The 13476-nt window shown below is 31.4% G+C and overlaps 1 protein-coding gene across 1 annotated transcript; it reads left to right on the forward strand.

Annotated features, from left to right (window-relative positions):
- Positions 1 to 118: 118 nt before the first annotated feature.
- LOC133292480 (ultraviolet-B receptor UVR8-like) lies at positions 119 to 7052 on the forward strand. The gene is made up of 11 exons (XM_061490897.1): positions 119 to 239; positions 756 to 902; positions 1701 to 1782; positions 2510 to 2662; positions 2772 to 2945; positions 3246 to 3317; positions 4795 to 4866; positions 4980 to 5098; positions 6007 to 6092; positions 6242 to 6300; positions 6668 to 7052. The coding sequence occupies exons 1-11, from the start codon at positions 196 to 198 to the stop codon at positions 6740 to 6742; spliced, it is 1083 nt and encodes a 360-aa protein (XP_061346881.1). The 5' UTR covers positions 119 to 195; the 3' UTR covers positions 6743 to 7052.
- Positions 7053 to 13476: the final 6424 nt, after the last annotated feature.

Genomic DNA, 13476 nt, shown 5'->3' on the forward strand with positions numbered 1-13476 from the left:
CTTATGAATTTTTTTATTCATTTTTAATTTTGATGTTTTAATGTTTTGACAGCTGGAAATGTTGTTTGCTCATGGGGAAGGGGAGAGGATGGACAGTTAGGCCACGGTGATTCTGATGATCGACTGTTACCTACAAAACTGAGTGCATTGGATGGCCAAAACATAGTATCTGTTACTTGTGGAGCTGATCATACAATGGCACGTTCTGAGTCCGGCAGGGATGTATACAGTTGGGGATGGTTGCTCTCCATCTTAACCTTTTTATTTTTTGCTTGTCATGATTGGAATCTCATTTTGCATTTAATTTAGAATGGGACCATAAAGGCTTATATATGTTCTGATTTAGTATTAGATTCAGCTTCAAGTAAGTAATAATAGCTTGTTTAGTTAGATAATTAGTTTGTTTTCCTTTATCAGTGATATTTATATAAAAATGTTAATTCATTGCATCTTGAAGATTTGCGTGTGAAAGTTTGATTTGGGACTCAATAATTTGTGTGTATGAAAGTTGAACAGCAAACTTGATTTTGGTGATAGGAAGAAACTGGACATTTTATGTTATTGTATGAAAGCTCATCACAGATAATGAGTTATCAACTGTTGGGCATATATCATGTTTTGTATTGTTTTCAATCACCAGGCAATTTCTGAAACTTTTTTTTTTCATATCAAAAGTAGTCTTTTGAAGTATGGTTTGTCTGTCATATTGGTGACTGTGATATATTTTTTGACGAGATCATATTATGGTTTTCCAGGGGTGACTTTGGGAGGTTGGGTCATGGTGATCATAGGGACTTGCTCATTCCTCATCTCATTACAGCATTACAGGGTCTAAGGATAAAGCAAATTGCTTGTGGGGATAGTCATTGTTTAGCAGTTACCATGGAAAACGAGGTGCTGAGGTTTGTAGTTCTTAATTTTGCCCAAATTTTAATATATTTTTTGGTCTGTCCTAACCTTTTTTTCCTAGTACTAATTGCTAGTCCATTAAGGTTGAGTTGTTTGATTGAGTATATATAGAAGCTCATAGTGCAATCACAGGGAGTCATTTTGTAGCGCAAGCTGATTCTTTGGCCCCATCTTTTTGCTTTCATTCCCTTCTCTTTTCTTTTCCTCTTCTCTGTTTACTGAGAGAATGTTTGAAGAGGATCCTTGATATCGATTGGAGCAGTATGAGGTTGCTTTGTAATGTCCATTTGATTTTTGGGGCACACTCTTCTTGAGTTGTTGTAGTTTTCTAAAGTAACTGTTAAAGCATGTCCTACCCAAATTCTCTCTTTATGGATTGGCTCTGCTGCCTTGCCCATGGTACATCCATCTAATTTAGTTTGAACTCTTGTATAACTTGATGGCACCGTCTAATTAACATTCCATTTTAGATGTAGCAATACATATAGAAATCCTTGTTTTATTCTGGAAGGCTAAAAGTCAGTTTTATGTTTGTTGTTTCCAACATAAACCCTATTTTTAGGTGGTAAATAAGAAATGGGTGTTTTATTCTCATTTCCTGTGTGACCTATTTAACTGTTTGTGTCTTCGTTACATGGCAGAGAACTGCTGTTCCTTTGCCTTTTTTTTGTTCCCATTTCCAGCATTAGTTAGACTGTATCAAATAAATTTCTCAATGCTTACTCTTTACATATTATCTGCACCTTGTTATGTTAAACTATTGTTGAATTCTTTTTCTGTCATGATTAAAGTTGGGGGCGTAATCAAAATGGTCAACTTGGACTTGGTACAACAGAGGACTCTCCTGTGCCACAAAAAATTCAAACATTTCAGGTACTCTTTTCAGAGCTGAATCTAGATTGTCTATAATGAATAATGATATGTCACCTGGTTATCAGCACACAAAAAGATGGATTCAACAGTTTACTTTAGTAATCAGGTCTAATTGCTGTTGATTTGTTATTTACTTTCTTTAAAGCTAGAAAGCATTGAGCGGTTTCTCATAGGTGCGGACCTAAACATTCTAGCTGATTGGTGCGCTTAATGCTATCTAGTGTGATAAATTTATAAAAAATAATATCTATTTCATGAATGTGTGCAAAACTAGGAGTAGAATGTCCTTTAAATGTCTTGAGTCTTGACTATTTTTTAGAAGAAACTTTACTGTGTTTGCTCGTTTTGATGTTCAAAAAATTGCAGGGACCATTTAGTTAGTGGCAAGACTTTTTTTTTTTTTTTTTTCTATATTTAGAGAAGGGGAAACTTGGAACCTCATTCATAAAGGTCGAACTGAATACTATGGAAATTGACCAACCCATCTTCTAATCTTCATTAAAAGCATCGTTTACAGTTTTGAAGTACCCCCAGTTTAAACAAATGAAAGAGAAAACACAGCTAACATCAACAAAAACTACAGCAGCAATAGCTCTCTTGTCAAGAAAGAGTTAATATCTTGACTTATGTCATTGTATAAATTAATTGGACAATAAAAAGTTGTATGCATCAAACAAATTGTTCCGTCAACTATTTGGAAACATTATGAATTTTTATACTATTCTAGGGAGTACCTATCAAAATGGTTGCTGCTGGTGCTGAACATAGTGTAGCAATCACTGAAGACGGGGACTTGTATGGATGGGGTTGGGGCCGATATGGAAACTTGGGATTGGGAGACAGAAATGATCGCTTGATCCCTGAGAAAGTGACTGTTGATGTATGTTCTCAAACTTGTATAAACTTACCTTATCAGATTATAATTTGGAAAAAGATATTAAGAGATTATATATATTGTTTTTGATTCCAGATAACTGTCGATTTTGCAGGGTGACAAGATGGTCATGATTGCTTGCGGCTGGCGGCACACAATATCTGTTTCATCTTCTGGTGAATTATACACAAATGGATGGGGAAAATATGGCCAGCTAGGACATGCACATTTCGAGGACCATCTTGTGCCTCGCAAGGTTCAAGCCTTGAGTGATAAGTTCATTTCTCAGGTGATCCTTTACGTTCAAGCTGAGTTGGTGGTAATTAATCTCATTTATATGTCGTGTCATTTTTATTGTTTATAACTTACTAGAAATTTGGTAACTTTTTTGGGTTCATCTACAACCGACCCCAACTAGTTTGGGATAAAGGTGTTGTTGTTGATGTTTATAACTTACTAGAAATTTAATCTAATTAAAAGGTCCAAATTCTTCCCTTTACTCTTCTTCTTTAGTAGGTCCTCTCATGCCTGAGTCTCATTCTGGAACGCTGGATCCCTTTTTTTGTTTTTTTTTTTGGACTTCTTTCAGGTATCAGGTGGGTGGAGGCATAGTATGGCACTCACGTCTAGTGGACTACTTTTTGGCTGGGGTTGGAATAAGGTTGGAAGTACTTTATGTTCTTCTCCTATTTTCATGATATTTTTTGTATCATAACAGCATGAAATACTTATGAACACAACACAGAGGAAATGATTTGATGGTCGGCTAAAGAATTCACATGAATGCTTTCACGGAGAAAAATATACTAAATATTATTTGAAGACATTTTGAATGAAGGCTTGACGAACTCAAATCAATGACTCAGGCAGACATATGATTTATTGTAAAAGCAAAAAGATCACACATGATAATGATAAGATGAAAAATATATTTAAAATACAAAATAGTCTACCTAAAATTAAGCCATAGAATCGTGGAACTAAATTGTTCCTATCTGTATCACCCTGCTTCAAACTAAACTAGAGGCTTGTTAGAGAAATATAAAATTATTAATGTAGCCTCACCCAATGCCTTAAGGTTTTGGATTGAAATAGTTCTTTACATAGTATCAGAGCTGGAGTGACCAAGTGGTCATCAGTTCGATCCTCAGCGCCTTTCATTTTTGCGTGAGGGGTGTGTTAATCATTAATGTAACCTCACCCAACGTATTAAGGTTTTGGGTTGAAATGGTTCTTTACAAGGCTGTTTAGCAAAGGCCAAGTTTCGACATGAAGATGTCTAGCCAACAAGAGCAAGATCATCACATATGGTCAAACTGACGTGCTCTTCGACAAGAACACTTCTAAGCCATGCTCGAATAAAATGATTGGATATGCATTAGTGATGGAAGTTTGAGTTGGTATTGATAAGGGTGGCAATTCGGTTGACACGTCATGAACACGAACACACTCAACACGAACAAGACACGAATTTAAAATTGAGTTAAAACCTTCTAAACGAGTACGACCCGCTTATTTTGCAATTTGACTTGATACAATACGAATAACCCGCAATTTCAAAGTGTATTTCTTATTATACGGGTTGACATGATACGAATAACTTGCGAACCCAAAAGTGTGTTACTACTTATTATGCAGGTTGATACTGCACAAATAACTTGTAAGAATATTAATGCTAGTCAAGTTCGGGTTGCAAGTTGACATGCGACACGCTATGAATTTTTTCGTGTCAGTTTTTGCCAACATAAACATGATACGAATTTGAGAAGGGTCGACATGAACATGAATTTTTCGTGGTTGTGTTGAAAATTGTCACCCCTATTTGGTATAATCAAACCTCTTGGCATACATGCACCAGAGGAGAGGGGCACCGTGCCTCCATTGATAAAGCCAGCAACGGCGTTGGAGTTTCTCCATATATGTTTTCAATTAAAGGCCAATTGATCTCAGTGAGTGTTAGGCCATAGTATTTGTTATATAAAAAATAGATTACACAAAATTTAAGATAAAAACATATTTGAAATACAAATCAAGTTACCTATGTCTAATGCTCAGAATCATTGAGTTATATTGTTTATAACTTTATTGATATTTACATCTGTTTAGTAAATTGTAACCTGTTTCTCCTTCAATTGTAGTTTGGACAGATAGGAGTTGGTGACAATTTTGATCGTTCCTCTCCTGAGCAAGTGAAATTTCCACATGATCAGGTACTTGAAACTGCAACACCCATCTTCCCTTTTCTTTCTTTTGGAAAATTCTGACAGTGTATAATGATGACTCACTATTTTTTATTTCTGCGCAATTTTGTTTCGGTCGGAAGAAAGTAGTTCAGATCTCATGTGGGTGGAGACACACGATTGCTGTTACTGAAAATAAAAATGTATATTCTTGGGGAAGAGGCGCAAATGGACAACTTGGGCATGGAGAAACCGTTGACCGGTAATTTCATGTGCAAGTTACATCCAAAATATTTACAAATGCACACACGTGTGTGTGTGTTGTGTTTGATTTATCAATTACACATTCAACACCACTTTAATGCTTTATCTCTTTCAAATTTTGCTGTTGTCTTGTCACTTAGGATATTTTATTTTATTTGGTCGAATTAAGCTATTCATGTGTTAGCAGTGATGTTAACTTATTGATTCAAAAAATGCCTTTTTTTGAACAAATTAATTGCTTCATTCTAATTTTTAACATCATCAATTTTTAACTTATTGATTCAATTTTTTTATCTAAAAAAAGCAGAAGTCAAAAGTCAATTTTTTTTTTCAAAAACTAAATATTTTTATATAAATATAAATAACTTTAACTTTTATAAAAAACACTTCTAAAATAAAGAAGAAATAAAAGCTACTTTTTCTAACAAACTGGCTCTATATATCTTGTAAAATATGGATTAAGGATCTTGGTCATGAAGTCGCTCTCGTGATTGTGGTCTTGGGTGGCTTTACCACTCATGAAGTATGTGGTTAAACTGTGACTAAAAAATGGGCTTGTAGCATACCAAAATAAAAATAAAAATGGGCTTGTAAAGAATTAGGAAAGGAAAAGGCTACGGTACATGAAAAATTACTTCGGTTAACTGGTAGAAGAAGCTTGATTTGTTATAATGGTTGAGCCATCTAGGCATCCTATTCTTTTATATCAAATTTAATCTTTTCAGTCTTGGCTATCAGAATATAGGTTTGAAGTGCTTTTTTTTTTCTGCTGCAAAAAGTTGGTTGTTAATTGTTATGGCAACATGGTGGAACTATGACTTTGTTTGTTCATTTAAGCATAAGAGATAAGTTGCTGGTCTACTCACTAACCGAAAATAACCTATGACTTTGTTTGTTCATTTATAGGAATGTTCCAATGATTATTGAGGCCTTCAGGGTTGATGGATCTTGTGGGCAGCATATTGAATTCTCAAAAGCTTATCCATTATCAGGTGCTCTGATTGGCTTATTTGTGATGTGTTCCTTTTCCTTTGCCATTACTGATATATAGCATTTGATAGTGTAATTTAGAATCGTTTTTTTTTTATCTTGAATAATTTAGCATGATTCTGGATGTTTTTTTTTTTTCTTCCTTGAACAGGGAAATCCTCGGCCTCCCTATCAGATAGATATGCTGTTGTTCCAAATGAAACTGTAAGTGTCTTGTTTTAGTATACTTACTCATAATTACTGGAGTTAAGGGAGATTAGCATATGTTGGGGATAAAATAGATCTTTGATCAGTTTTGTTTGTTTGTTTGCAAACCTAGAAAGAAAAGGATTATGTATTGCTGTGATGACTATCTATATTATGAGAACTTTATAGTGCACAAGGTCATTTCATTTGGCTTGGTCTGAGGGCTAGGAACTTAGAAAAGCAGATGGTTGCTGACTTGGCACATGTTTGGTTTTGCTTAATTTTTCCACCAAAACAGTTTTTCAGCCAAAAGTTCTCAGCATTTTAAATATTAACTCTTCTAAACATAAAATAAACTAATACAATCACAAAACTTGGTATGATTTGGCAGGCCTCGGGACAAGCAACTAATTCAGACTGGGGAGATAGACTTGATGCCAGTGTTCCTGAAAGTGATGTCAACTGATAGCAGCCCAATAATTAATGAGTTCAAGAGATTAGGATGAGTATGTGCGTTAGTAATAAAAATGTATTGAGTGTTTTGTTATGAGTATGGGTGGTTATGATGACTGTGTATGTTGGTTGTGTGTATTGGGTGTAAGGTGTTATATGATAAGTGAACATATGGCTCCGAACTGAATATTAAACAGTTAGTTAGGAGTTGGGAAGGAAAGGGAATGAAGGGGATCATGAGAGAGGGAATGGAAGGAAAGGAAAAAAATTGGAGGGTATTCTCTTCTTTTCTTTGGGAGTTAAAAAAAGGTAAGAGAGGAAAATAGAAGGTTAATGAGATATTTTTACCATTTTACTTTATTTTTAAAATAAATATAATTATTATATTTTACAACTTAAATTAAATTTAAAAATTCTAACAAAATTATTTATGTACCTTTCACAATACTAAAAAATCATATTTTTGACGAAATTTCTATGTTGCAAACGAAGAAAATTTCGTCCCAAAATTATTTTTTCATCGAAAAGCGAAGAAATTTTTTCGCCGATAAAATTTTTCACAAAGATAAATTTTCTATCAAAATTTAGTTTTCGTCAAAAGTTTTGACAAAAATAATTTCCTCCATCAAATGCTTTAAACGAAAAAACAATTTCGTCAAAAAATTTGACGGAATGTTTTCCATTCAAAATTTTGATGGAAATGTGTTCTGACAAAAATTTCGACGGAAATTGTATTGTCAAAATTTTTGAGGGAAATGTTTTATTAGAAACTTTCGACGAAATTTAGATTCTGTAAAGAATTTTGACAGAATATTTTTTCCGTCAAAATTGTTTATCGAAATATTTTTCGTCAAAATTTTTTACGAAAATATTTTTTGTCAATTTTTTTTGACTGAGATGGGTTCTATTGAAAATTTTGATGAAAATGTGTTTTACCAAAAAACTTGACGAAAATATTTTTCGTCGAAAATTTTCGATAGAAATTTTTTTGTCAAAAAATTTAACGAAAATGTTTATGTCGAAAATTTTCGACAAAATTTAAATTCTGTAAAGACTTTTGATGAAAAAAAATTTCTTCAAAAATTTTCAAGGAAAATATGTTTCGTTGAAAATTTTGACAGTAATATTTTTCATCCAAAATTTTGATGAATATGCTTTTTTGTGAAATATTTTGACGAAATTTAGATTTCATAAAAAAATTTGACAAAAAAAATTTTCCTCAAATTTTTTTACAGAAATGTATTTGGTCACAAATTTTGAAGGAAATAATTTTCGGAGAAAATTTTTGCGAAAAATTTTGTTGGAAATGTTTTCCATAAAAAAATTTGACGTAATTGTTTTACGTCGAAACTTTTCGATGGAAATGTGTTTCACCAAAATTTTGGACGAAAATATTTTCGTTGAAAGTTTTGACAGAATTTAGATTCTATCAATAATTTTGACTGATTTTTTTTCGTAAAAAATTTATGTCACTGATTATGGCAAAATCTGGTTCCCTCTCTAATTTCGTCTTTAGTTTTGACGGAAATTTTTTGACGTATATGATTTTCATCAAAAAATTTATCATTATTTTTGACGTAATATTTTTCGTCGATAAATTCTGTCGGTATTTGAGTCTTTTATAATAAGGTCACATTTAAAATTGATTCACATTTATGTAGTTTTCACATTTTAATACTAAGGGTAGATTAGTAATTTTTAATATTTTCCCCTTCAAACCTCCCAAATTGGGAGAACTTTAATTTTAAGAAGAATGAGGATTTTGGAGGGTTTGGTAAAAATCCTGAATTCCTTCCGCTCATTTTTTTAACTCACAAATAAGGGAAGGACTTTCTAAAACTCTTCATTTCCATTCCTTCCTCTCCTAAAATCAACTCTCAAACAAAGCTTAAATGAACTGCTCAAAGCCAAATAAATTCTTATTTTGTGGAAAAATAATTAAATATGTAGTTAGACAAATCTTTAAAAGGTGGCCTCAATAGTTTACGAAAAAAAAAAAAAAAGTGGCCTCAATAGTTATATAATGCTTCCCGAACATGTAAGAATTGGTACTCTTCATATCCTTTGGTTCAATAAGGTGGGGGAGGTGGTCAACAGACTCAACACTACACCTATGATGCAATGACATTTCAAAAAATATAATGTGTAGTGTCTAATATTTTTTTGACACTCCAATTAAGGGTGTTAACGGGCTGAGCCGAGCCGAGCTTTGATCTTAACGGGCCAAGCCTGTATTTAAACGTGTCTGACTGGCCTTAGCCTGTTACCTGTTACGAATATAATATTGGTCTGTGGCCTGATTTATTTACAAAAAATAAAAGCCTGTGTGAAGCCTGTCTTAGCCTGTTAGCATGTTAAAGAATAAAAATAAGAGAACAGAATTCCACAAAAAATCAATTTCCAAATAGAAACCTTAGCTTCCAATTTACAGCAATAATTTACAAAGTATACAATAAATAAATAAAATTAAAGTGAGAGAAGGTAGATAACAGGTTATATTATCTTAGCCCATTATAAAAAAAGTGCCAACAAAAAAATAAAATAAAAAAATAAAAAATAAATAAATTGACACAAACGAGCAGTGCACAGTGGACCGAATGAGTTTTTGTGGGTTTGATTGTGTGAAGGAGGATGAAGGATAATATAGAACAGCACTAGTAATTCCATAAATATACATAAATTCAATATATATTCAAATAGCATAATATAGAACAAAATCATTCAAAAAGTCTGTTAAACCAATAAAATGGGGTGAAATAAATTGATGAGAGAGAGTTATTACAAGTAGTATAAAAAGTATAAATAAATATTTATATACTAGGCTAGCCTAGGAGACTCTAAGGCCGAGCTTCTGAATTAGAGTCTGAGGCCTTTTTATTAAACGAACTTTTATACAAGTCCAAGCCTGGTTCCAACACGAGCTTTTATTAAACGAGCTCAGGCCTCTACGAGCCGAGTCAAAGGCCCCTGGCTCGTTTACCGCCCCTAACTCCAATATATGTTGTAAAGATTTAAAAAATGATTTAAAGGTTGTGTTGCGTTTTTAGTTTCAACTATTAGATTTGTTGGATTAAGATTATCATTTTATTGAATTTAATATAAATATTTGTAATATCTGATGTTTCTTTGCAAAATTAATGAGTTTTATAAGTTTTATTTTTTTTTTTTTTTAAATTATTGAATATTAAATATAATATATATTACATAAATTAAAAATATTATTTAATATTAAAACGTGTATTAACGCGTCAAAATTTAATATTTTTTAGAATTAATGTATTGGAGTGTCGTGTCGTATCCCGTGTCCCATGTTGGTGCAACATAGGTCAACACATCTAGATTTTGGTTACTACTTTTTTTTTTGAGATATTTCAATCGGTTCATCACTTCGCGACTAGTCCGATTTGAGACGGATATCAGGATTAAGGCTTTAAACTCCTCTCATATATATATGATTATATATATGTATATAAATATGGTTATATTTATCTCATTTTGCATGAAAATAAACAAATTTTCTACGCATACAAAAGAAGGGTGAGTCACACCTTTTTTTTCTTTGTCTCCTCTTACCTGTGGGTTCCACTTTTAATTTTGTTTCTACAACATGATATAATCATTTTCCTACAACATAAGAAGATTATTTCTCATATATATATGTGTGTGTGTGTGAATTTCCTTGTGCACTGAGTGCACATTATATGATATGATATTATTAGCTCTGTGAGGATTATGTTTCTGTAGACTCTTATCATCTTTGTGCGGTTTATGTGCCCAGAGACTCTTATTATCTCTGTGCGACTTATGTGCCTGGAGACTCTTATTATCTTTGTACAACTTATGTGCCCGGCGGTATTGAGAAGAATCGAACACACGCTCTCACCTCTGCCTCTTCAAATTTTTGGTGCCAACTGAGTTACTATCATTTGGTGATATAATGTATTTTATTGTAATAATTGTCAATGACATCGTTGTTGTTGTTTTTTTCTTTTGAGATACAATGACATCGTTTTCTAGTTCTTTTTTGTGATAATAAATTTTGACATGTTAGTAACCTAATTTTAAAACTATGATTAAAAAAGTTATTGATAAGTTGTTAACAAAATCTAAGTAAATTACTAGCTACCAAACGAAGATATATAAATAATGCGAATATTGCTTAGCAACTATAGGTTATACTTATCTCATTTAATATGAGATAAATTAAATTTCTACACATATATAATAAAGGTGGGTCCCATTTTTATTTTTTCTCTGTTTAATTATTTGTAGGTCTCTCTTATAATTTTATTTCACTAACATAAAATAACCCATCTCCAGTAACATAAGAAATACATTTTCCAGCAACTAGTAAATGCCTTTGCCATTAAGATAGAGAAAAAATAAATCTTTTTAAATTTTTTTTATTGATGTGACTTTTGGTTAGGGTAGCAAGTTGTGCCATTAAAATATGTAACAAATGAAAGTTATGTTGGAACAAATCTTGGGTGCCATCATCCATAGTCATCACAAGGTTCAGATTTGGAAGGATACTATGTCAGTATATATATATATATATATTTATTCTAAGCGTCTATGTCTTCATTAATTATTTGTGAGATATTCATTGATTTTTAGTTATATTATATGTGTATTTTAAATATTTACTGCAGAAAGTATTAATCAACTTATCAAGAATTTTTATACCCTAAAATATAAACCTAAACAAATATGATATAAATCCTTGATTTCTCATAAAACCTAAAGATTAGAAGTCACCTAAAATAACCAAAGTAATGAATTTGATTTCCTTTCGTACTGTTTGTGAAAATGATATTCCTCCAACCACCTCTCTTTTTTCTCATGGGTGAAAAATGGTTTTGTTGGCAACGATGGTTCGCCAAAGATTTTCGGATCATCCTGAATGAGCCATTTGAATATTGGATGGCTTTTGTTGGTGTGGCAAAAATATACTATGGACGCAAACAAAAGTAGACTGTTGTGTTTATCTGAATAATGCTACTTGTTCAACACAAGCAGACTATCACTTACGTACAACAATTTGATCGGCATGTTGGGCATAATCTCTCAACAAAATTAGATACTATGGAGATTGATTCGAAATGTTCAAATAAATATATAATAATAATAATAATAATAATAATAATAATATCGGCTCAATCATAGTTGTCAAATAATTTAGCTTATAGGAAGATGTATATTAAATTTGATTTTTTTTATCATAAAGTTTAAATTTGATGAATAATCAATATACAACTTTTAACACTGTTATTTAATAATGTTCTAATAGATATGAAAAAAATTATATATTTTATATAATAAATCTAATAATCTAATCATAAACACATAAAAATTAAATATTGCGAGAGAAAAGTTTGTCCGATGCAGATACAAGTTCGTGTAGGGGCCGTAATAGAAAAAGAGAGAGACAAACGTGTTTTTCAATACAGAGTTTTTCTTTATTCAACAAGAGGAGGGTTATATTTTCTATTATTATTAGAGGTGGTAATATGTTATAAGATTCGTTTTTTCTACGTTAATGTAGATAATTTATCTACAGTGAGTTTAAAATAATGTTGTTTTGAGACGGGAATCAAGATATTTTTGTAATTATTTATTTCAGGAAGATAATAGTCTTTTTCATTATAATTTTTTAATTTTTCAACTTAAAATGATATCGTTTTGGGAGCGGATGTAGATAACTTATCTACGTTCACTTTAAAAATATTAAAGCCTATATTATATGGATTAAACATTACAAGCCAACCCCTTCTATCAAAATTGGTCAGGTTGGGTTGAAGTTTTCAACCTATCAACCCACTTCAACCCGTCCCGTCTAAAAGTGGGTCAAAATGAATTTAATCCGTCTTGGGGCGGGTTGACTCTCCAGTTATAATTATTTTTATTTTTTATTTTTATAATTAAATAGTATTTTATTTGTCATTAAATTTGTGTGATATTCAATTTGTTTTCTTAGTACTCTAGAAAAAATAAAGAATAAGAATTTTATTTATGATAAATGTTATCTATATATGAAGACAAACGAGTTGTTAAAGAATATTTAACTGAATATTAATATCATTTAACATTAAGACTAGAAAAAAATTAAGAGAAGTGTGAAATAAAATAAAATATATTAAAAAAATTCATAAAATATAATTTATTTTTGAATTATAATTAATTTTTTAATTTACGGATTGATGGGTTGCTCCGCCAACCTGCCAACCAAACATAAAACGAGATGTATTCATTTTTTCAACTCATATTTAATGGTTGACTAATCCGCCCCATCCTATTTTGGTTGGTCGGGCACGGACTAACCCATATTACCAACCCTAATTATTATATTGTTAAAAATTTATCCATCAATTATTTAAATGAATATCCTTTCAATTATCTAAATGAAAAAAATTACTAATGATTAAAAGAATATGATATTGTAACAACCAATTAGAGTTACTACCAATCAATTTCATTGTTAGATCATCATGTTAATTCAACGATTATGTTTATTTTCATCTTTGTATAAAGTATTAAACATGTGGAATCATAATCATATAAATATGAAAATAAATATACCGCTACATCAATATAATCAATCTAACAGTAAAATTGATTGATAATAACATTAATAATAATCCTAATTAGTTGTTAGAATATCTATCCCATTATTAAGAGTAATTGACAAAGTTAAAAATTAAAACAAGGTTTATGCAGATTCTCCAACAAGGCAAGAGGAAGGAGGAA

Source organism: Gastrolobium bilobum, unplaced genomic scaffold, assembly GCF_033153095.1.
Source record: "Gastrolobium bilobum isolate Gb01-03AN ecotype WA unplaced genomic scaffold, APGP_CSIRO_Gbil_v1 utg8085, whole genome shotgun sequence".
NCBI lineage: Eukaryota > Viridiplantae > Streptophyta > Magnoliopsida > Fabales > Fabaceae > Gastrolobium > Gastrolobium bilobum.

What these genes read in the sequence shown, in the direction of transcription:
- LOC133292480 (XM_061490897.1), top strand. Translation starts at nt 196, where the DNA reads ATGGCACGTTCTGAGTCCGGCAGGGATGTATACAGTTGGGGATG. An exon ending in TGAAATTTCCACATGATCAG is followed by an intron (nt 4,867 to 4,979) that starts GTACTTGAAACT and finishes TTCGGTCGGAAG; the next exon opens with AAAGTAGTTCAGATCTCATG. An exon ending in AAAAGCTTATCCATTATCAG is followed by an intron (nt 6,093 to 6,241) that starts GTGCTCTGATTG and finishes TTCCTTGAACAG; the next exon opens with GGAAATCCTCGGCCTCCCTA.